Source organism: Sminthopsis crassicaudata, chromosome 4 (assembly GCF_048593235.1).
Source record: "Sminthopsis crassicaudata isolate SCR6 chromosome 4, ASM4859323v1, whole genome shotgun sequence".
Classification (NCBI taxonomy): domain Eukaryota; kingdom Metazoa; phylum Chordata; class Mammalia; order Dasyuromorphia; family Dasyuridae; genus Sminthopsis; species Sminthopsis crassicaudata.
In genome coordinates this window covers 407472190-407498191 of record NC_133620.1, presented here as the reverse complement: position 1 = coordinate 407498191, position 26002 = coordinate 407472190, and the positions used below count along the sequence as shown (strand labels likewise).

The window sequence follows — 26002 nt, the reverse complement described above, 5'->3', positions numbered from 1 at the left end:
CCTAACAGTCTATAACTGAGTTAAGAAACTATGTTTATATAAAAACTCAATCTAGCTCTAACCCACTAAGGTTTTCTACCCTTTTGAGCTCTAAATAAAGCAAAATTAAATTCATGTTCCTTCTGAAATTTGTTTTTTTGGAATGAAACTGGTGATGATATAGTAGAAAGAGATGTGAAATTAGAAGACCTGACTCCAAATCCCAGCTTTATTAACAACTACCTATATGAATCTGGTCAGGTAATTTAACCTTTCCAGGACAATGAGCTCATTGCTAAAATAAGGAGAGTTGAATTAAAAAATCATTACATTTTTCTTCTAACTCAAGATCTTTAGATGACCCTAACTTTTTTTTACTTCATTTGGACTGAATCATATACTTGGCTGATCCAACTTCATAAAATGGAGTTTGCCCTAATTTCTAGGTATCCAATCTGTTTTATTCTTTACAATTCCTAAATACTAAAAAAATATGATTCTATGTGAAATAATGAATTCCATTTCACAAAGCTTGCTTAAAACATACATAGCAACCACCACCACCACCACCACCACCTTGTAACATAATAATCAAGCAAAATGAATCCATACAATGGCTATGTCCCTCTGCATCTTGAGTTCATTACTTCTCTGTCAGGAGCTGAATAACATGTTTCATCATGGGTTTATCATGGGTTCTCTAGAGAAATGTTTGGTCATTGCATTGATCAGAATTCTAAAATCCTTTTTTTTTTTTTTTTTTTTTTTTTTAAAGTGTCATGGTACCAGTATGCATTGTACTGGTTCTGCTCACTTCACTATGTATCAATTCTTTCTACTCTACTCCCATTGACCCTTTTTCATAATTTCTTATGTCTCAATATCATCTCATTATATTCATATGGCACAGTTTGTTTTGTTCTTCCTTGTGTAAGAAGTGATCTTAAGATCACTTATTTAAGTGATTTAAGATTCTACTTATTTCCCCTATTTTAACATTCAATACTTTCGGGATCAGGGAGTTTGTTTTACTTGTTACTATTCCCTCTCTTAGCCTTATCCCCCAATTTTTTTTATAAGACTGGTGTATTTCAGGGGGCAGCTAGGTGGCACAGTGGATAGAGCACCAGCCTTGAATTCAGGAGGACCAGAGTTCAAATCTGGTCTCAGATACTTTACACTTCCTAGCTGTGTGACCCTGGGCAAGTCACTTAACCCCAGCCTCAGGGAAAAAAAAAAAAGACTGACGTATTTGTAACTATTGGGAGGGGTGTGTGTGTGTGTGTGTGTGTGTGTGTGTGTGTGTGTGTGTGTGTTCAATCCTCCGTTTTGTTTTAGATTACACTGAGGTTCATCTGGTGTCCACTTCTCCCATCCCTTCCTCCATGTCTACGTTATTCTCATGACTCCCAACTTTCTTCATTTCTTCTATCTTAGTATATCCTTCCTTCTCTTTCCTTATTTTAAATGCTTAAAACAGAACCCACCCAGTATTCAAGTTCTGAAGACATTTGTTTCTTCTCTCTATTAGAATGGGAACTCTACATCATCATATGGCTCCTCCTAGCTGCTCAAATAAATTTGCCTTCCTAGATTTTTCTGGACTGTTAGGTTTGATTTTCAAACTTCCTTCTCAACTCTGGACTTTGACATGAGGGTTCTAGAATTTAGCTGTGATATTCTTGGGACTTTTCCTTTTGGCATTTCTTTTGGGAGATAATTAATGGTTTATTTACATCTTTATTTCACTCTATAGTTCTAATAGATTGTTTGAAAACAGTGTCTTGCTTTGAAAAAAACTTCATGAATATTAGGGACTATATATACACTACCTGAGGTTTGGACCTTTGGATCTCTGAGCTTCAGGAAGCTGGCTACCTCAGGATATTAAGGACCTCAAAGCCCTTGTGCTGCCTTGGGCTGAGCTCTGCAGCACTACAGAGAGACCAAGGAGAGTTCATACAGAGGCTTGGGTTTAGAGAAAGGTCTATGCAAAAATGTTATCTCCCAAGAGCATTTTCCCATCTCACCAAGGAGAGGAAGACAAGCCATTGGAGAAGGGGAGGCTCTGACCACTAGGTTCTTTGACTACGGCAACACTTAAGTGCATTTCTTTCCTTGGGAGTCTGCCCATGGTAATAAGACAAAATTATGAAAAATGAAACCTGTTGGAGAGGGAAGAAGGTTGTCTTAATTGTGAATAGATATTGGTATGAATCTTTTGAATTTTCTGTCAGTGTTCACATGGGAGATGGGAGCCATTTTCCTTATTTGTAAAGATGTAGGCATAGAACAAAAAGAGATCTTGTAAGAAGAATTGGTAGATCGAGTCATAAATTAGAGATAACTGTTTAAAAGCTCTTAAGATGGAAGCCACAGGATGCAGTTACAAATGAATCAGTAATTAAACCTCCCTTCTTTTCTACAATCTCTCAAATGGGTACCTAGTCTTTTATTTCTATTCAATCAACCAACCAATCAAACAATTAAGTATTTATTAAGTACCTACAATGTGCCAGGCATTGTAAGAAGTGTAGGAGAAACAAAGAAAATCAAAACAGACTCAGTTCTGGAGGACATTACATTCTGAGGAGATTATATGTACATATATAAGCATATATAGAGCACATAGATCAAACCGATATAAAGTAACCGTGAAAGAGAATTTTTTCCTATTCCTTCTTTAAGGGTACAAATTTAGGTTCTTTTTCCTCACTTCCAAAATAAGGTATTGATCTAAAGGTATTAGATTAGAAATCCTGTGACATCATCCATAATTTATTTTTGAAGAACGAAGTACAAAAAAGCATATCATGTAGTTTGAGTCTCTAGTAGACTTATAGCTCCAAATTCTTTTAACATTTATCATCAACATTTTTATTTATGCAAAAAAGTTTGTAATATTCAGCAAAATCATTTACATGGTGGTAAATTTTTCAAATTTCAGAAAATAATCAGGGTTTGATAAATAATGTAGAACACTTTAGTGAACTAGGGAGGAAAAACTGTCCTTAGGGAAGCAACTGATATAAAAAAGTGGGTCCTTTCAAACTGGTTATTACTTCTGATATTAGATGTGTTCATTCTTCTTCCAGCATATGTTCTTTCTAAAGAAAAAACACTGAGTTTGGGATTGTTTCTGCCAAGTAACCTCTTAGTGTAATTTGGCTTGCTTTCAAGATTAATTATCAAATTTTCTAGCTTTTTGCTTCCAATGGCTGATGTCCTGTCTTGCTCCCTGTGAGTATGTGAATGCCCTGTGATCTTTGTCAAGAGCTGTGACAGATAGAACAAAAATGTCCCAACCTGGTCTGGAGAAGGATTCTCTGATGGAACCTACAGAAAGCCTATCTCCCTATTGGAACTTCTAGGACAGGAAAGTCCATCACCATATTATACAGTGGACCATATTATAAGAGAGGAGTATGGGCTCGTGATAAAAGCTTACATACTACTTGTTACTTTTTAATATCACACAAAGATTCCATTTGATCCCAGTCATAGAGAATGCATAGGAGCTAACTATCAACAACAACAAAATCAATAATAGAATGGTCTTTTAGGTTATTACCTGTCAATTAAAAAATCAGATATTAATATAAAATACATTAAATAAAATAGAATAGCAATTTGACTACAAATTTTAAAAAAACCTTAAAGCATTTTTAAAAGTACTAAACCAGCAAAGCATTTAACTAGATGTCAAATAAAGCCCAAAGAAATATTAAGTTTATTAACAAAAGAGCTATTAAGTAACATTTTTAAAATTATCACCTGAAATTCAAATTTTAAAAATACTTCCTTCAAAAGATAATGCAACATTAAATATAAAATTTATTCAGTGATAAAAATAGTCAATATAAAATAGAAACTATATATGGTACTTAAGGATAATAAGAGTGCCAATGGTTCAATTTTCTCATCATACCAGTATCTTCATTTAATCACAAATCTTCCACCTGGAATAATTTGAAATGCATAAGGTTAATATATTTGAAATATTATCCTTCTGATTTATCATTTTAGAGCCCACTATAATAACTTAGCTAAAATTTAACAGGGGAAAAAAATTCACAGAGAGCTTACAAGAAAGTAAAACATTACTCCTAATATTTCAAGATCTATGATTTTCTAAATATCTCCTACACCTTGGTCCTGGGCCCTCTTCTCTTTGACCTCTATATTATTTCAGTATTTCGGTATTTGGGATCTTATCAGCTGCCACAGCATCTCTACACCGATGATTACCAGATTTACATATCCAGCTCTAAGCAACATCAACTGATGCATGGACTTCTCAAATTGGATGTCTTGTAGCCATCTTAAATTTAACCTAGTCAAAGAGAACTCATTTCCCCCCAACTCCCTAATTTCTTCTAAAGTTCTCTATTCTTTGAAAACTTTTAGTCTCCCAGACAGATATCTAGGTTTCCCAACTCCTTAATTCCTTACTCTTACCCCAAAATTTAATCTGTTGCCAAATCTTCCCATTTTAATCCATCCCTCTATTCAAATGCCAAAGAGATTTTTTTTAAAGCATAGAGTTGCACTTTCTAAGTTTACCAAAGGTCTTTTGCGAAAATCTAATGACTTTTTCATTGGTTATAATTCTTGATTTCTTTGTAGCCTTTAAACATTATCCATTACCCTTTTTTCTTGATGTATCCCATAGGTTTTGGTTTGTTGTCTCATTATTGTTATTCTTTTTGATGAAATTAGGTTTTTGTCATTTTGTTGTTTGACCCATTCATTCTTTAGAATTAGATTATTTAATTTTTAATTGGTTTTTAGTCTATCTTTCCCTGATCCTTTATTGAATATAATTTTTATTGCATTATGGTCTGAAAAGGGAAGCATTTAATATTTCTGGCTTTTTGCATTTGATTGTGAGGTTTTTGTGCCCTAATTTAGTCAATTTTTGTATAGGTGCCATGTACTGCCTAGAAAAAGGTGTATTCCTTTCTGTCTCTTCAGTTTTTTCCAGAGGTCTATCATATCTAGGTTTTCCTATTAACCTCCCTAGTTTCTTGCTTATTTTGTGGTTAGATTTGTCCAATTCTGAATGGGGAAAGTTGAGAATTCCCCACTAATATAGTTTTGCTGTCTATTTCTTCCTGTAAGTGGCGTAATATTTTGTAGAGGAATTTGTGTGCTCTACATTTGATCATATCATCTCTCCATTTAAAAAAAAAACTTTAGTGGCTCATTATTACCTCCAAGTACATGTCTTTAAATATAAAGTCTATTAAAAAGGCCTCTTTTATTTAAAGGTTTTCATAACCTACCTCAGAGCTTTTTAATAATAGCTTTTTTAATTTCAAAATATATGCAAAGATATTTTTCAGTACTCACTCTTGCAAAACTTTTGTTCCAAATTTTCCTCCCTACCTTCCCCCCAGATCCTCTCCCCTAGACAGAAAGTAATCCAATATATGTTAAATACACGAAATTCTTCTATACGTATTTCTACATTTGTCATGCTGCATAAGAAAAATCAGATAAGGGAAAAAAAATGAAGAAGATAAAAAAAGGCAAACAACAACAAAAAAAAAAAAAGTGAAAAATACTATGTTGTGATCCACATTCAGTCTCCACAGGCTCTTTCTGGATGCAGATGGCTCTCTCCATCACAAGTCACAAGTATATTGGATTACCTCCACAAGGGACTGTATTTTAACTATTTTTGTATTTTTGGAATGTTTAGCATAGAGCATGAAACATATTAAACATTTGATAAATACTTGTGGATTGATTAATTTATGATGTCATTGTTATAGATAACTATCTTCAATCTATCTACATTTTATCTTGTACAACTTTTGTACAAGATAACTACTTGTGTAGTTATGTGTTTTCCTATAAATCTTCCACAAAGTATCCACACTGAGGGAATTACAATATGATAACCAATGGAACAAATGGGCTGATCTTCCCTTTCTACACGAATGATCCATTCCTTCTTGGTCATTAATTTCTTTGATACACTGACACTTCTTTCTCCTTTTTCATGATTCTATCCTAGAAATACTATCAAAAATGGGAATGTTATTATATCTTGGCACAATGGCTTTTACTTTTCACCTCTTCTCTTAGAGAAAGTACTCAACATCAAGTATTTGATAACTGGGCTATATTCTACTTTTCCAATGCTATAAACCACATTTCATCTCCAACCTATGAGCCTTTGCATGAGCTGTGCCTTATGTATGGAATGTTCTTTTTGGGCAGATATGATTTTTTTTTTAAAGTGAATTGTTAAGTAGAGAAAGGAGGTAATACCCAATTGGAGAAATTAAGACTTCATGAAAGAGGTAGCACCTGAATTGGTTGCTGAGGGGAGAGATTTTTACAACCAGAAATGGGGAAAAGTCCATTCTAGGTATAAGAGGACAGCATAAACAAAGACATTTTAAGTAAAGGAAAAGAAGACGTTAAATAGGGCAGTTTAATTGGAATATAATAGAATGAAGAGTGAAATAAAAGCCAGAAAAGTAGAATTGAGCAAATGGAAGCTAATAACTTTAAGATATTAAGATATTAAGAATCAGTCAAACAGAATTTTTGAAAAAAATAAAAGAAAATATAAGATATGTCATTGGAAAAACAACTGGCTTAAAAAATAATCCAGGAGAGATAATTTAAGAATTAATGGATTACCTAAAAGCCATGATTAAAAAAAAAAGCCTTGGACATCATATCTCACTGTCCTGATATTCTAGAACTAGATGGGATAAAATAGAAATTGAAAGAATACACTAATTGCCCCCTGAAAGAGATCCAAAGATGAAGACTCCCAGGAATATTATAGCCAAATTCTGGAACTTCCAGATCAAGGAGAAAATATTGCAAGTAACCATGAATACTTGAATTATTTGGTGGAAGCACAGTCAGGATAGTACAAGATTTAGTAGCTTCTACATTAAAGAACCAGCAGGCTTGGAATATGATATTCCAGAGGACAAAGGATCTAGGATTACAACCAAGAATCCCAGCAAAACTGAGTATAATCCTTTAAGGAGAAATGGATATTCAATGAAATAGAGGACTTATAAGCATCCTTGATAAAAATACAAGAGTTGAATAGAAAATTTGATTTTAAAATATAAGACTTAAGAGAAATATAAAAAGGTAAGCAGGAAAGGGAAATCATAAAGAACTTCATAAGGTTAAACAATTTATATTCCTAAATGGGATGTAAAACTTTATTCCCAAAACTTTATCACTGATTAGAACATTTAGAAGGAATATACATAGACAAAGACACAGGTATGAGTTGACTTTGGTGGATGATATTTTTTTAAAAAATTAAAGTGTGGGGGGCGGAGCCAAGATGGCGGAGAAGAAACACACGACTCAGTGAACGTCCTCACTCCCTCACAACCAATTAGATAAATTAAGTCTCAAAATTAGCTCAGGACTGATAGATACCACAAGGACTGGAAGCACGACTTACCAGCTGAAGAGAATCTGGAGTTTCAACAGGAAAGGTCAGTTCTCAGGGGAGGAATAAGAAAGACCAGCACAGACGGTGGGGTAGGGGCACACTGCGCCCATTGCGCTGGGAAGGACTCTGGGATCAGAGAAGCCACTGAGGTAAAGGAATCTGGCACAGGCTGTTAGCTCTTCTCTGCTAATTATTTAGCAGTTCAGAAGAGAAAGCCAAAATATTTTAAAACTCAGATTAGATTTTCCCCGATCCGGGGGGTGACTCAGCAGATCTCTTGGCACCAGGGGGTGTGGCCTCAGCTACCTCCTGAGAATAGTTAAGAGACTGACAAGTGGGTGGATACGGCCCAAGGCAACACACACTGCCTAGCTTAGCTGGAGGGAGTGGAACTCAGCTCCAGGAAGTCCCAGAGAAGCGGAACCTTTGAACTAGGGACCGCGGTTTCTGGCAGACACTTCCAGTTTGAGCGCATGGGCTTCTCACGTCACCTGCTGCAGACATCCACTCCCCACCCAGACACATAGGCTGGGCTTCCTGCTGTCTTCACTATTCTACGCCCTCGAAGCACAGTAGTGCTAATCACCTCTGAGGCACCTCCAGGGAGGGGGTGGGGAACTCTCTCCCAGAGCTCTATCTTAGCTCCGGTGCAGGGGCCGCTGCATCCATCCGGTCTGGGAGGAAGCTGGTAAAGAAGTAAATAATTTCCTACCCCAGAGACAGACCCCAAAACATTTTTTTAAGTATGAGCAAAAAAGCTAGAAAAACCATAGATTCCTTCTATACAGAGAAAGAGTGGGTATCCAACCCCGAGGAAGTTGACAGCAGAGAATCAACAGACAACAACCTAAAGGGGAACGATTCCTGCCCCCCATCACATAACTCTCTCCTAGAAGAAGCTCTTAAAAAATTGAGGGAGATCGAAGAAAAATGGGGAAAAGAAAGGGAAGTTATGATAGAGAATAACAACGTCCTGAAATTGGAGTTGGAAAAAATAAAGAATTCACAGGAGATGCAGGGAAACAAAATTAGTGAATTAGAAAAGGTTAAAAAAACACAGGAAAGTAAGATTTCTGAATTGGAAAAGATAAAAAAGTCTCAAGAAAATAGAATTTCTGAATTGGAAAAAGAAAATAATTCTCAAAAGAAAAAAATTAGGGAAATGGAAAAAAACTCAATAGAGCAAAATAATTCATTTAAAAACGAAATTGGGCATTTACAAAAAGAACTAAAAACTGTGAAAGAAGAAAATAACTCCTTAAAAGTCAGGATGGAACAAATAGAAATGAATGATTCACAGAGAACCCAAGAATCAGTCAAACAAAACAAAAAAAATGAGAAGCTGGAGAACAATGTCAAATACTTACTGGGAAAATCTATAGACCTGGAAAATAGATCTAGGAGAGATAATCTGCGGATTATTGGACTTCCAGAAAACTATGACCAAAAAAAGAGCCTAGATTCTATTTTACAGGAAATTATCAAAGAGAACTGTCCAGAGATACTAGAAACAGAAGGGAAAGTAGATGTGGAAAGAATTCATCGAACTCCTTCTGAAATAGACCCTAAAAAAAGAACACCACGGAATATTGTGGCTAAGCTGCAGAATTACCACACAAAGGAGAAAATCCTGCAAGCAGCTAGAAAAAAACAATTTAAATACCAAGGTGCCACAATAAGGGTCACCCAAGATCTGGCTGCCTCCACATTAAAAGATAGAAGGGCCTGGAACCTGATATTCCGAAAGGCAAAAGATCAAGGACTGCAACCAAGAATGAACTACCCAGCTAAGTTTAGCATCTTTTTCCATGGAAGAAGATGGTCATTCAATGAAACAGAGGAATTCTATATGTTTCTAAGAAAAAAACCAGACTTAAACAAAAAATTTGATATACATCCACAAGACTGAAGAGAAACAGAAAAAGGTACACAGAACCCTTGAGAACTGTAACTCTGTTGTGGGTATATAAAAAATACTCAAGGATAATTTGATTTTACTGATATAAAAGAAAAAAAGGGGGGTGTGGTAAAGGGAAGGAGGTCGGTTCAGAAAAAGGGGAAGGAGTGATAAAAAGAGGGAAACTACATCCCAGGAAGAGACATAGAAAATACACCATATCTGAGGGAACTTAGTGAGGGGGAGAATCATTGTGTGAATCTTACTCTCATCAGAAGAGGCTCAAAGAGTAAATAATTAACATATTTGTTTTTCAGAGAATTTTCTCTCACCTCATTAAAAGGGGGGAGAGGAAAAGGGGAAAGGAAAAGGAGAATAAGTGAAGGGACTTGGAGGGAGGGGGGAGGGATCCTAAAAAAAAAAAAAAAAAGAGGGAGGGTTGCGCGTCACAAGGGGGGTCTGTAAATTAAATATCGGGGAGGGGGATCAGGGGGGTCAAGGGAAAAAAGTATAATCTGGGGATAATACGATGGCAGGAAACACAGAATTAGTAATTTTAACTGTAAATGTAAATGGGATGAACGATGCCATCAAACGGAGACGGATAGCAGATTGGATCAAAAAGCAGAACCCTACAATATGTTGCCTACAGGAAACACACTTAAAGCAGGGAGATACATACAGAGTAAAGGTAAAAGGTTGGAACAGAGCCTATTATGCTTCAGGTAAAGCCAAAAAAGCAGGGGTAGCTATCCTTATCTCAGATCAAGCAAAAGCAGAAGTAAATCTCGTTAAAAAAGATAAGGAAGGAAACTATATCCTGCTGAAAGGTAGCATAAATAATGAAGCCATATCAATACTAAACATATATGCACCAAGTGGTATAGCATCTAACTTTCTAAAGGAAAAGTTAAGAGAACTGCAAGAAGAAATAGACAGTAAAACTATAATAGTGGGAGATCTCAACCTTGCACTCTCAGATTTAGACAAATCAAACCACAAAACAAACAAGAAAGAAATTAAAAAAGTAAATAGAACATTAGAAAAACTAGGTATGATAGACCTTTGGAGAAAACTGAATGGCAATAGGAAGGAATATACTTTCTTCTCAGCAGTTCATGGATCCTATACAAAAATTGACCATATATTAGGACATAAAGATCTCAAAATTAAATGTAGGAAGGCAGAAATAATAAATGCCTTCTTCTCAGATCACAATGCAATAAAAGCTACATTCAGTAAAAAGTTAGGGGTAAATAGACCAAAAAGTAATTGGAAACTGAATAATCTCATCTTAAAGAATGACTGGGTGAAAGAGCAAATTATAGAAACAATTAACAATTTCACCCAAGATAATGATAATGATGAGACATCATATCAAAATCTTTGGGATGCAGCTAAAGCAGTAATAAGGGGAAATTTTATATCTTTAGAGGCTTATTTGAAGAAAATTGAGAAAGAGAAGATTAACGAATTGGGCTTACAACTTAAAAGGCTAGAAAAAGACCAAATTATAAACCCCCAACCAAAAATTAAACTCGAAATACAAAAATTAAAAGGAGAAATCAATAAAATTGAAAGTAAAAAAACTATTGAATTAATAAATAAAACCAAGAGTTGGTTTTATGAAAAAGCCAATAAAATAGATAAACCTTTGGTAAATTTGATCAAAAAAAAGAAAGAGGAAAATCAAATTGATAGTCTTACAAATGAAAAGGGGGATCTTTCCACCAATGAAGAGGAAATTAGAGAAATAATAAGGAGTTACTTTGCCCAACTTTATGCCAATAAATTTGATAACTTAAGTGAAATGGATGACTTTCTCCAAAAATATAGGCTCCCTAGATTAACAGAGGAGGAGATAAATTGCTTAAATAGTCCCATTTCAGAAAAAGAAATAGAACAAGCTATTAATCAACTCCCCAGGAAAAAATCCCCAGCACCAGATGGATTCACATGTGAATTCTACCAAACATTTAAAGAACAATTAGCCCCAATGTTATATAAATTATTTGAAAAAATAGGGGATGAAGGAGTCCTACCAAACTCCTTTTATGACACAGACATGGTACTGATACCTAAACCGGGTCAATCGAAAACTGAGAAAGAAAATTATAGACCAATCTCCTTAATGAATATTGATGCTAAAATCTTAAATAAGATATTAGCAAAAAGACTTCAGAAAATCATCTCCAAGATAATACACTATGATCAAGTAGGATTTATTCCAGGAATGCAGGGCTGGTTTAATATTAGGAAAACTATTAATATAATTGACCATATTAATAATCAAATTAATAAGAACCATATGATCATCTCAATAGATGCAGAAAAAGCATTTGACAAAATCCAACATCCATTCCTACTAAAAACTCTTGAGAGTATAGGAATAAATGGATTATTCCTTAGAATAATCAGGAGTATATATTTAAGACCGTCAGTAAGCATAATATGCAATAGAAATAAACTGCAACCTTTCCCAGTAAGATCAGGAGTGAAACAAGGTTGCCCACTATCACCATTACTATTCAATATAGTACTAGAAACGCTAGCCTCGGCAATAAGAGCCGAGAAAGAGATTCAAGGAATTAGAGTAGGAAATGAGGAAATCAAACTATCACTCTTTGCAGATGACATGATGGTATACTTAGAGAACCCCAAAGACTCTGCTAAAAAGCTACTAGAAATAATTCAAAATTTCAGCAAAGTGGCAGGATACAAAATAAATCCACATAAATCCTCGGCATTTTTATATATCACTAACAAAATGCAACAGCAAGAGATACAAAGAGAAATTCCATTCCAAACAAATGTTGAGAGTATAAAATATTTGGGAATCCATCTACCAAAGAAAAGTCAGGAATTATATGAGAAAAATTACAAAACACTTGCCACAAAAATAAAATCAGATTTAAATAATTGGAAAGACATTCAGTGCTCTTGGATAGGCCGAGCGAATATAATAAAGATGACAATACTCCCCAAACTAATCTATTTATTTAGTGCTATACCAATCAGACTCCCAAGAAACTATTTTAATGACCTAGAAAAAATAACAACAAAATTCATATGGAAGAATAAAAGGTCAAGAATTGCAAGGGAACTAATGAAAAAAAACTCAGAGGAAGGTGGTCTAAGTGTACCTGATCTAAAGCTATATTATATAGCAGCAGTCACCAAAACCATTTGGTATTGGCTAAGAAATAGACCGGTAGATCAGTGGAACAGATTAGATACAAAGGACAAAAAAGGGTACATCTATAGCAATCTAATCTTCGACAAACCCAAAGATTCCAACATTAGGGATAAAAATTCATTATTCGGAAAAAACTGTTGGGAAAACTGGAAATTAGTATGGCAGAAATTAGATATGGATCCACACTTAACACCATATACCAAGATAAGATCAAAATGGGTCCATGATTTAGGCATAAAGAGGGAGATAATAAATAGATTAGAGGAACAGAGGATAATCTACCTCTCAGACTTGTGGAGGAGGAAGGAATTTATGACCAGAGGAGAACTAGAGATCATTATTGATCACAAAATAGAAGATTTTGATTACATCAAACTAAAAAGTTTCTGTACAAATAATACTAATGCAAACAAGATTAGAAGGGAAGTAACAAATTGGGAAAATATTTTTAAAAACAAAGGTTCTGACAAAGTCTCATTTCCAAAATATATAGAGAACTGACCATAATTTATAAGAAACCGAACCATTCTCCAATTGATAAATGGTCAAAGGATATGAACAGACAATTCTCAGAGGAAGAAATTGAAACTATATCCACTCACATGAAAGAGTGTTCCAAATCACTACTGATCAGAGAAATGCAAATTAAGACCACTCTGAGATACCACTACACACCTGTCAGATTGGCTAAGATGACAGGAACAAATAATGACAAATGTTGGAGGGGATGTGGGGAAATTGGGACACTAATACATTGCTGGTGGAGTTGTGAAAGAATCCAGCCATTCTGGAGAGCAATCTGGAATTATGCCCAAAAAGTTATCAAACTGTGCATACCCTTTGACCCAGCAGCGCTACTACTGGGATTATATCCCAAAGAAATACTAAAGAGCGGAAAGAGACATATATGTGCCAAAATGTTTGTGGCAGCTCTTTTTGTTGTAGCTAGAAACTGGAAGATGAATGGATGTCCATCAGTTGGAGAATGGTTGGGTAAATTGTGGTATATGAAGGTTATGGAATATTATTGCTCGGTAAGAAATGACCAGCAGGAGGAATATAGAGAGGCCTGGAGAGACTTAAATCAACTGATGCTGAGTGAAATGAGCAGAACCAGAAGATCACTGTACACTTCAACAACAATACTGTATGAGGATGTATTCTGATGGAAGTGGAAATCTTCAACATAAAGAAGATCCAACTCACTTCCAGTTGATCAATGATGGACAGGGGCAGATGCACCCAGAGAAGAAACACTGGGAGGGGAATGAAAATTGTTAGCACTAATATCTGTCTGCCCAGGTTGCATGTACCTTCGGATTCTAATGTTTATTGTGCAACAAGAAAATGATATTCGCACACATGTATTGTACCTAGATTATATTGTAACACATGTAAAATGTATGGTATTGCCTGTCGGGGAGAGGGAATAGAGGGAGGGGGGGTAATTTGGAAAAATGAATACAAGGGATAATATTATAAAATATATATATATATATATATATATATATATATATATATATATATATATATATATATATATATATAATAAAATTTAAAAAAAATTAAAGTGTGAGAAACAGGGATGTATTAGGAGAAAGGGAAAGAGAGAGGTAGAATGAGGTAAATTATTTCACATAAAAGAGATGTGAAAAGAAAAGTTTTTGTTATAGAAGGGAAAATAGAGTTACAGGTAATGCTTGAATTTTACTCTCATTAGAATTGGCTCAAAGAAGGAACAACATACACAGTTTGGTATAGAAATCTATTTTGTCCTATAAGGACAAAACTATAAGGAAGTTGGTGGGTAGGCAATAAAAGAAGAGTGGGGCTGATAGAATAGAGGAAGCAGTGGTCATAAGCAAAATATTTTTGATGAAGGACAGGATGAAAGAAAAGGGAGAAAAGGATACTTGGGAAAATAGGATGGAGGGAAAAACACATTTAGTTATTATAATTGTGAATGTGAGTGAGATGAACTCACCCATAAAACAGAAGTAGATAGTAGAATAGAGTAAAAACCAGAAACCAACAATATGTTATTTAAAGAAAACACACAAAGTAAATAAATGTTTAAGTGACTGGAGCAGAGTCTATTATACTTTAGCTGAAATGTTTTATTTTACTTTTTTTTTGAAATTTTTTTTAAAAAGCAGGGGAAGCAATCATAATTTCAGACAAAGCAAAAATAGACTGAATTAAAAGAGATAAGCAGGGAAACTACATCTTGTTAAATGGAATAATAGATAATGAAGTAATGCCAATGCTAAGCTTATATACACCAAATGTATCCAAATAGTTAAAGGCAAAATTAAATGAGTTGCAGGAAGGATAATAAAACTATCAACCTTCCCATCTCAGAAGTAGAAAATGAACAATAAATAAATTAAGGAGATGACCAGAATTTCTTTAAAATTAGTTATGATAAGCTTCTGGAGGATACTGAATGAGAATAAAAAGGAATATACCTTTTTCTTAGTGGTATATGGCAACAGCACAAAAACTGATCGTGCATTATAATAGACATAAAAAATTCACAAATGCAGAAATGTTAAATCCATCCTTTTCAAATCATAATGTAACAAAAATTGCATTTAACAAAAAAAATTTCAAAAAAATTATATTTAACAAAGGACTATGGAAAAGTGGATTAAAATTTATTTGAAACTAAAGAATCTAAACTTAAAGAATGAGTGGATCGGGGCAGCTAGGTGGCGCAGTGGATAGAGCACCAGCCCTGAATTCAGGAGGACCTGAGTTCAAATCTAGTCTCAAACACTTAACACTTCTTAGCTGTGTGACCCTGGGCAAGTCACTTAACCCCAGCCTCAAGAAAAAAAAAAAAAAAGAATGAGTGGGTAAAAGAACAAATCATAGAAACAATAATTTCAAAGAAAATGACAAGAATGAGACAAAATGCCAAATTTATGGGATTCAGCCAAAGCAGTACTTAGGGAAAATTTCTCTCTAGCTCCTATATCAATAAAATAAAAAGCAGATCAATGCAACTTACAAGTTATGAATAGTGATTAATAATCCAATCAACTTTAAGTTAATAACAGCCAATAAAAATTTATTCTGATGCCCAAGACTCAACTGTGTAACAATGTATAAGAGCAATTTATCTCTATTAACTACAATTCAACTCTGAACTGAGCCCTTCTGTCTTTCCCTCTCTGTGAGCTTCACCCTTCCATTTCTCTTTTGTGTCTCTGACTTTTTGCCATCTGCTTAACTCTTTCCCTGTGAAACTAAAGTGTATTTTTTAAAAATTTGTTATACTTACTGAATAAAATTGTATATTCCTTCTTTTTAATTTCAAAAGAAGCCACATATTTCCAATTTCTCTAGCAAAAAAAGTAATTAGTTTTACCTTGTGCAGCCCTTAAATTTTTCTTGTGTATCATTTTCCCTCTGTAGAAGAAGACTCCTATCCATATTTAAAAATGGTCATTATTTTAGTCTAATTAAAATTCCCATGTTATAAAAATATTCCCATAAAAAAATCCTCTATTACTTTCCAAACACCAATTTTTCTCCCAAATATCAACTTTAAGCAAAATACAAAAGTTTTCATAGTATAGAAAATTCTATTTGAAAATATTTTTCCCAATATAGAAACAATATCCACTACCAAAAAATTGATACTCTTCACAAAAATACAATACCTGATTTGTACCAAATGCTGATATAGAAGACTTTTTTGACAATCTTACTTCTTTGTTTATGTATTTTAGCATTCCACTAAGAGTAGTAAAGTCATTACTTTGAGAAGCTTCATCATCATCTGCATCATATGTCACTGGGTCGAATACATCTGATGAAGTATAAAGTATCTCTTTTTTATTTTCTGCTTCTGTTGGTAAAGGATTTTGAATGAGTACTTGCTTTAAATCCTCTAAGAGTTCTTCAGAAAGATCTTCATTGTCATCAGTCTTGTAGCTTAGGTCACTGGCACTAATAGAGCGACGCAATTTTCTAGATTTGAAAAATGATGGCTGAGATTGTTTGAAAAACCTCGCATCTTGAATATTATACATTATTTCAGTAGGAGACAAAAGTGGAACTGGTAGATATTTGAAGCCTTCAGTCCTTTCACGTCCAGAAAGTTTGGCTTGCAACCTAGTTACCTCCGATTCCTATATAAAAATAAGGAATTTGATCACTCACATATAGTGAATTTCAGACCTGGAAAAATAGTCCAACATTTTATCCAATGTAGTATTACTTTGCACAAATAGCCAGAGAAAAGGATTCGCTTGTCTCTGAGGTAAACCATTGCATTTCAGAAAGCTCTGAGTATTAATTTGGTTTTCAAAGCCTCTCATAACCTGGGCCCTTCCTACCTTTCCAATCTTCTTCCATCTTATTCCCTCTTTCACATACTCTTATGATTCAGTGATGTTGGTTTTGCTGTTTCTCATACAAGATAATGACATTTCTTGATTCCATGCATTTTTCTAATTCAATTTTATTTTTTCAATTTTGAATTCTCTCCCCTCCCAACTTCCTGCCTCCTACCCATTGAGAAAACAAGAAAAAAAAATTAAAATATATCTAGTTGAGAAAAACAAATTACTATATTAATCAACCAAGTCCCCTTCACCTTCAAATTAACATATCTCTCAATCTGAACTGAGTCTATCACCTCTCTATCTAGATGTGGTAACACATTTCATCCTACGTTCTCTGGATGTTGATCAGAGTTCCTAAATTTTCAAAATTGTTTATCTTTATATATCCCTGAACACACAGCTCAGCTAATTTTACTCTGACTCAGTTCATACCAGTCCTCCTATCTTTTCTCTAAAATTATTCCCTTCATCATTTCTTACAATATAATAGTATTCCATAATATTTACACCATAATTTGTTCATATTTCCCAACAGATAGCATCTCTTAAGTTCCCAATTCTTTGCTGTAATGAAAAGAGTTACTATGAATATTTTTGTACATGAGTTCTTTTCTTCTTTCTCTGATCTCTTTGGGGTATACAGTTAGTAGTATTGCTGGGTCAAAAGACTCCATAAATTTTCAATTTCCTTAGACTTGGAATCTTTCCTCATCTCTTGGCCAATGGCTTCTTTCAAGTCTCAAGTAAATTTTCATTTTCTACAAAAAGACTTTCTTTTTTTCCTTTAATAGGGGAAGGACTTACTATCTTTCTTCTGAGATTTTCTCTTTGATAAACCTTATTTATGCCTTATAAATGTAAAGTATAAATGTAAGGTATTGTACTCCCATTAGATTGTGAGCTCCTTGAGAGAGGGATTATTTTTGCCTTTGTTTGTGTCCTCAGTACTTAGTACAGTACTTGGCATATAGTAGCTTAAGAAAGGCTTATAGATTTATGTCTTTTAACCACTCATGACAAATCTGTTTTAAATTTTTCCTATAATTTTTTTGCTCCCAGAATTAACATTATGATTAATTCCTATTCAGGACTGAAGAGCTAAATGGGATAAGGACTGATTTGTGGTGTCATTAATATAAGGAAATCCTGAGTAAGGAAACTCTTTACTAGTGCAGGATGATATCATTTTTGTGACTTCTAGCCTTAGAGAGCTGCCTAGAGCATTGAGAAGCATGCCCTAAGTCACATAGTCAGAATGTGTCAAAGGCCAGCCTTGCTATCATGTCTTCATAGTTCTAAAACCTTCTGTTATATACAGCTTTCAAATTCTTCCTGGCTTAGTAGGCTACAAAATCATGCTGCTACTAGACATCATTTCTCATTTATAAAATTTTACCCTAGGTAGTACACAGCTAACCAAAAAGTCCTTCAAAAGCATTCACATGACCTCATTAAACCCAAGGAAAAGTGTGAAAAGCAAACAATTAATTTTATATTGACAGGAACTATTTAATACAAAATGAAAAGAATGAAAAACATTAAAAACTAATTCTTCCCTTTAGAACTTCAAAAAGAGATTAGATGTATATTAGATAGCTTTCCTTTCCAAATAGCATTTTTTAAATCAACAGAAATTATCGTAAACAAAAATTCAATTGAAACTTTATGATAGGGAAAGCTATGAGAAAAAAAAGAATACTGTTACTTAGTAGATCAATCTGGTATTGTGTAAACATTCCATTTCTATTAATTTTATGAAATTTAGTACCCCAAAAGGATGAGGCAAATCTAATTTTTTTTATGCTTCTCTCTCTTTGCCTATATCTCCCTTTCAATATCTTTATAATCTACCTAAATTCAGATTATTTCCAGATGTGTACTCTTAGTTTTTTTTGATGGCAATTTTTCCTTGAGTTCTTACTAGCACATTTTAGCAAAGTAGGCTATAAAATTATGTGTTGACACTAGAGAGGTAGGCCTGTTCTTTAAACTAAGATATTTAATCACAACATTTCCAACCCAAAGGAAAGTACAGAAGAATACAATGAATCTGTATAGCAGCTTATCTTGTTTTGGGGTCCATTACACAGAACTATCTTAGTTATTTGGCATAGTTGTAGCATAAGGTATCTTAAATAACAAACTTTTATTGTTAACCTTTTAAAGTTTTTTGGTAGAAATCACAAATATATTACATAATATCTCTCCTAGAAGTTCAAATAATATGAAATATCACATAACTGTTTCTTGATGACCCAGTGTCATGATTAGGAATGACATTTCTTGTATGGTGCTATAATCCAAGGATGCCTGCAGAAGGACCCAGAGTGGCTGGGGGAGCCCTCTCATATTCTCCCCTGACTTTTACTTTTCTAGTGGGCATGTCTTCTCTTGCTCTCTTGTGACTGTTTCTGTGCTGCTTGTTGCTTTCATTTAAGTAAACTGGTAGTTGACACCTAACTCCATATGTTTGATGTCTTCAGACTAGTGCTTATATTCAAATCCAATAATAGATAATGAACTTCATGATTTTTTCAATTTAACAATTTTAGCAAATATTAATTCTTAAATTTTTGTCTGACTTTTTATTGGCATCAAACAATAAAACAACATGAGCCCAAAAGTAGGCAGGCTAGGATTAGGTGAATTTAAACTTAAAAGTTCACAAAACTTTCCCTCTAGTAATATGAAAGAATATACTATATTAATAAATATATTTATTACTACTTAACAGTAATAGTAAATGTTTTTCTTAAATAAGTAAAGAACTAATCATATCATAGTCTTTGTTATTGTTTAGTTGTTTCAGTCATGTCCAACTTTTTGCGGGCCGCATTTGGGGGTTTTTTTGGCAAAGATACTGGAGTGGTTTGCTATTTCTTTCTCCAGATCATTTTACAGGAAGATGAGGAAACTGAGGCAAACAGAGTCAAGTAACTTATCTGGGGCCCCACAGCTACTTAAGTGTCTGAGTTCAGATTTGAACTCATTAGGAAAATGAATATTAAGATCTGGCATTCTATTTATTATACCACCTAGATGCTCCCATCATAGTCTTTATCCAAGCAAAATGTATAAGAAATATAAGGAATTTAGGAATGATAATTTTATGCATAAGAAATATATTTCTTTAAAGTCAAAGCTTTAAAATTTTCTAGACTTTATAGTCCACTTACTTTAACAAGCAATGCTTCATTGGCAGCTTGAATCACTTCATTCTTGTCCTGCACTTGTTTATGCAGATTGCTTAAAGTACCCTGAGTTTCTTCTAATTCATGTTTTGCCTTCTCTAATTGAACATTTAGTTGCTGAACTGAAGATTTTTGGTTGTCTGATGACACCTTCCATTTTGTACGATTTTCTCGATGTGTAAGCATCTAAATATTTTAGGACAAAAAGAAAGTGTCATAGATTTGGTTTGGTTTTATTCTTCCTTAATGTTTTGACTACTTAAAACTTAAATATATAAGCAAAGCACCTCATTCTTTTTATGACTAGAAATGTCTTATTTTTTCCTATCCCCAAAGTTTTCCCATAAACCTTATTACTCAAATTGCTGCTTTTTTAGTTTATATTTTAAACTGTATTTTCCAGCATTGCTATTTAGAGGCTGTTACTCTTTTTTTCTTTAATTTACTGCAATACCATTTTTCTCATTTTTATATTGAATTAATCCTCTTTTTAAAATTAAAAATACCCATCCAAAAAGAAAAGACTTTTTAAAATGGCATATAGAGCAATAAAATAATGCTCCTAGGGACAAGATTTACATTGTGTCTGCAATTATTTCTTTTAAATATAAGATAATATAAAAGGAGACAGTTAAGAAGAAAATAGAACAAACATCATTTAAAAAGAACATAGAGGGCATTAACCAAGCATGAAAAATGGATGGATTATTAGAGTAGGGATATTTAATATGATTCTAAGTTTTATGATAACTAGAGCAAAATAAATCTTTTTGTAGAGACAAAATTTTTTTGGAACTTAATTAAAGAAGAATTTATTGCATGGCATCTTTGTATGAGAGATACTGCATAACAGAGTGGATAATACCATCAACTACAATTTTATATAAGACAAACATTGTTCAAAAAGAAAATACTTTTATCACCCCTTTATAAAAGCTAATTACATATTAACAGTATAATTGTTTTTTATGAAGTAATGCTGAATAACTGATCATGTAAATTTTTTTGGATGAAAATAAGACAAGTATGGATTTTAGAAAATCTATTTCTATTTGAATGAACAAATGAATGAACAAGCATTTATAAAGTCCCTGCTATATGCCAGACACTCTGTCAGGTGATTTGGATACAAATAATTGTATCACAAGAGAATACCTGCAGAATGGATAGCTAATCTCTCTTTAAAACAGCAGCTCTCTCAAAGGAGTCTGAATACTGCTGGAGGATCATAATTGAGTGCTCTATTAAATAGATGTAGTAAGATATTGTAGTACAGATATTATTTTAGTTAACATAAGGGTCATATGGTTTGGGAAACACTAAATAGGAAAGAAGTAGAATATTACACTATTATGAAAACTGAAGATCTGGAACTGTGTTCTTGTTAGAAGACACTTTTATGAATATTTAAGACGGGGAATCCTATCTCTCAGCTGGAAATGTAAGGACTCATCATAGACCCAATATTACTCTGATTGGCATAGGAGCTCTGATCAGCTGTTCCAGCCTGGACCAGATGGTCACCTACCTTAAGCTTCCTGATAGCTTTTAAAGTCCCTTACAAACTGGCTCCAATCACTTTCTGATATAATACATCAATGGCCTTTATGTCATCTCCAGTCACTTGCCTTAGCACTACTTATCCCCCATGCCACAATTCACTAACTTCATCACTTTTTGGCATCTCTTGATTACTTCAAAACTCAGCTGAGTTCACATACCACTTCCATATTTTCTTTCCTTATCTCTCTAGTGTCAAAACCCACCTCCCAAAAGATATGGTCTCTTCTCCCAATTGAATATAAGGTTTTGAAGGCCAGGATTAATATCCCACATCCTTAGTGCCTATCACCAGTGCTAAACACCATAGCAGGTGTTTAATAAATGCTCCTTTTTATTCATTCATTCACTCACTCATTTATTCATTCATTTATTTATTTTTAGAAAATGAATGCTTGTTGATTGACTTTAGCAAAACGACCAAGACAGAATCAAATGAACATTAATCCAGGTTTACCCAGTCTAATTCAATTTGTTTTCTTTACCTCTAGATGATAAGCTTCTTTCAGTGATTCTATTTCTGTTAACAGCTTCTTTACTTCTGCTTGCAGTCTGGCTTCCAACTGAGTTTCACGTACTTGTGAAGCTCCCAATTCTTCAGCCAAATGGTTTGCATGTACTTCCTTCAAAACACACATTTTAATTTTTAATAAATCTAAAATAATCCAGCAAATGAACTGAAATGTAGTTTGGGAAATAAATGTTTAATAAGTGACTACTTTATACAAGGCACCGAATTAGGAGCTCTGAAAGATTCAGAGATAAATAAGACTACATTCCTTGACTATAAGATCTTCAAAATCTAGTGCAATTAACACATGCTTCATTACTTGTTCCTTCCAAGTTTAAAGATAGGTTATCTTCTGCAGGTCACAGGAACTGTTTATAGCAATAGTAATATGCGTCACAGTAATGTAGGAATGGAAATAATAGTATAGAATCAATATAATGAGGAAAACTAGTGGTTGCTGAAGTTAGTAAAAATATTTACTTAATTATATAATTAAGCAATGTAGGCTAAAGACTTATTATTTCAGAGTATAACAACTATATAGGCAAATGCCTATAACTACATTCATGTCTTTGTATGATACCTATATTATATAGTACACTTAGATGCTTTTTGGCACTAGTATCATTTTTGATAACCCAGTTAGGACTGAGGCTATTAAATAAGACAGGTAATTTTCTAGAGAATTTTATTTTTATTTAGGAGTACAAAAACATAATACCAAATGATTATCATATATGTTCCTTGCCTATACTGTTTATGAATATAGTCAAGTGGAAAATGTATATAGTATATATATGCTTTCAATCAACTCAGCAAAAGTTCAGGGTCAAAAATATTTAACTGACCCCCCCAATTGAATTAACATCCATCTAGTGCAGGGATCAAATGAATTTTTGGTAGTTAACAACCAACCACAGTAGGAATCAAAGGAGTTTATCGGTGGTCATATCTAATGAGTAAATGGAAGGCTGTTTCCATTGGTCCTTAGCAAAATTACTTAACTTTAAAATTTTAAAAGTTGTACCAAACTCATTTACTAATATGCAATTTATTGCAAAAAATCTAGATTAAACCTGTTTCAGAAATCCAAAAAGTAGCTGCCATAATTTAATAATAGCTGTAATAAAAGAAAAATGTTTTGAATAGAAACCTTCTCTCTAGAAAGATGTTTTGTTTCATCTAGTTCATTTGCAAGTCTCTCTGCTTCTCTCTGAGCTTGGACTTGCTGTCGGCGGGTCTCCAATAGCTCCTGCTGAGTTTGCTGCATCTGCTCCTCTGCTAATCTCACCTGCTGCCCTAAATCCAAAGCTTCTTTGTATTGGGCTGCAATACACTGTTCCTGCTCTTTCATAATCTGAAAAGCAGAAATCACTCTTAAGTTTCATACAATGACTGAAAACCCTGATTTTTGCCCTGATACCTCTTGAAAGAATGGATACTGAACATTCCCATTCTGCTGCTCATTACCTTTTGACCCTGAAGAAATTACTTAATAATAGCTAGCATTTACAAATCACTTTATACACATCATGTCATATGACCCTCATAACTGTGTAAGGTAGATGCTAGTATTCCCCCTTTCTACAGATGAGGAAAATAAGGATTAGAGGAGTCAGGTGACTTACAACCAATAAGTGTCCATGGCAAGACTTGTACTCCTCCCACCTTCCTGACTCCAGGTCCAGCATCACTGGGCTACCTGCTGGCATCATGAACCTCTTTAGGCTTGGTTTCTTCATTTTTAAAATAAAGAATCTGGACTCTTAAATTTCAAAGAAGGCCCGCTCTTCCAGCTCTAGATCTATGATCCTACATGAACTTTTTTTTTCTGATTGTGCTTCTTCTCAAGTTCTTCATATGCTAGGAAGGAAATCTGTAATAGAGTGTGCTTTGGACAATACTTAGCAACATATAGTCATTTCCTTATCAGAAGCACATTTTATCAGCACAACATCAGTCAGACAGGTCTAATAGAATGTTTAGACCTAGTTAGGTCTAATGGAATATTTGGAAGAACCCCACAACATCCTAGGATGTGCAAACTACATGACAAACTACATGAGCAGATAGAAAAGGCAAGAGATGAGTGATGCCATGGAAGCAGAAACTTTAAGATCCACCAACTGATAGGATATATGGGATGAAGGAAAATAAGAAGTCAAGGATGATGTCATGATTACAAAGTAACTGGAAAGAGATAGAGAAGTATGGAAAAGGAGAGGATTTTAGATTACTGTTTTAGTTTTCTTGCTTCTGAATATATATTACAAGTATGTAAGTGTGTATCAATATATTAGTCTCAAAAAAAAAAAAAGCCCCTCAAAGATTAGGTATCTCAATAGGCAACAGGTATGGGAATACAACACATAAATAGACACTAAAATAATGACAGCAAATTGAAAACCAGGGAAACACTTAACTGCATCCACTGTATCTCACTTTAAATAAAACAACCTTCTGGAGAAGAAAAATAAGGAGCTGATTCTTCAATTTGCAAAATTAACAATAGTATCCTTTTAAAGATGACTTTTCTCCAATGTATTAGAAACATGACACAATGTCTAAAAAAAAATTTAAACAATGTTTGTAGGCACAGTGTGCAAAACTATTTATGGACTCAGCATTGGTTAAATGGAAAAAAATGCTGGATATTTCTTAAAAATTGAGAAAATAACTTAAAAAGTTTGATCAATGTATGTTAAAGCTCTGTGTGATGTTATTCATGCACAATAGAAGGTGAATGACTAAAAGGCAATTTTTATTCTTTAAGGTGAAAAATCATTTAGAAGAATAACTTACATTCTCAATCTCTGTTATTTTCTGTTGTTTTCTTTCTGTTTCTTTTTTCAATTGATTAATCTCTTGTTCATTTTGTAGTACTTCAAATTCTTTTTCACGAAGCTGGTCTTTACTATTTTGTAAGTCTTCTTCTAAGACTTCTATCTGGATATAAAAAAACAACTAATTATGGTTATCATGACATATTAATTGTTATATTTGGACACTAAGAAGCAATTCCTTAAGATTACTAGGTCCTAATTCTAAATACGATAAAAATAAGTTAAACAAAATTTTGACTTATCTCTATATACTATTTTGTTACTTAGCATTATTTCATATTTTTCTAAAAAGGAAAAGCTCTTCTCATACTTAGGAAACTAATACAATAAATATCATATGCATTTACATCAATACAATTACATACTAAAGACTATTTTCATTTTATTGACAACTAATAAAATACAATATTAGTTTTTCCATTACAAATTATGATCATCTTTTCTTGACAATTTATTTGTTTCACATAAAGAAATCTGCAAAATCAAGTCTTTTATCCTAAACTATAAAATTTAACCTAAAAAATGCCTGTATGCCAGTGGCCTTAACAACTTCTCTTCTGAAGTTCACACTATTGGTACTCTCAGTTTCTTTTCTTTTGATTTCTAGAACACTTATCTACACTGACTTTAGCACTTGCCTTCTTCTCACTCACTATATTCTTATTATGCCAATCTCATCTAGTTGCATGGCTGCAAGGCTATTTTTATGAAGCCAATTCCCAAATCAATCTGTATTTCCATCAATAACCATTTCCTGAGTTCCAGAGCTGTATTTCCAACTCTTTACATCAAATTTTTATTTGGATATTCCAGGGCACTCCAAACTTAATACAAACAAATTCATCATATTACCTGTCTTTCTCTTTCTCTCTTCCCTATTTCTATTGATAGTGACTATATGCTATCATTACCCAAGCCTGAAACTCTGGACTTGACTTTCTAAAATCTCTCTCAGTTCTGTTACCTCATATCCATCACTTCAATTTAGTTTTTAACTATTTAAATACATTCCCGACTAGTTAACCT

At 33.6% G+C, this 26002-nt stretch overlaps 1 protein-coding gene across 5 annotated transcripts in view; it reads right to left on the bottom strand.

Moving 5' to 3' along the window:
- Positions 1 to 3696: 3696 nt before the first annotated feature.
- Positions 3697 to 26002, bottom strand: part of CCDC18 (coiled-coil domain containing 18) — a 79319-nt gene continuing 57013 nt past the window's right edge. For 2 of the 5 annotated variants that reach the window (XM_074262709.1, XM_074262710.1), the window contains exons 24-29: positions 24936 to 25079; positions 23287 to 23490; positions 22108 to 22245; positions 20048 to 20248; positions 16185 to 16655; positions 3698 to 3938 (exon numbers count right to left, since the gene is read on the bottom strand). In XM_074262709.1, coding sequence (XP_074118810.1) covers positions 3924 to 3938; positions 16185 to 16655; positions 20048 to 20248; positions 22108 to 22245; positions 23287 to 23490; positions 24936 to 25079 — 1173 coding nt within the window. In that variant the 3' untranslated portion in view covers positions 3698 to 3923. Of the gene's footprint in view, positions 3939 to 16184; positions 16656 to 20047; positions 20249 to 22107; positions 22246 to 23286; positions 23491 to 24935; positions 25080 to 26002 lie in introns of all 5 variants that reach the window. The other 3 variants (XM_074262713.1, XM_074262711.1, XM_074262712.1) reach the window with 3 other exon arrangements.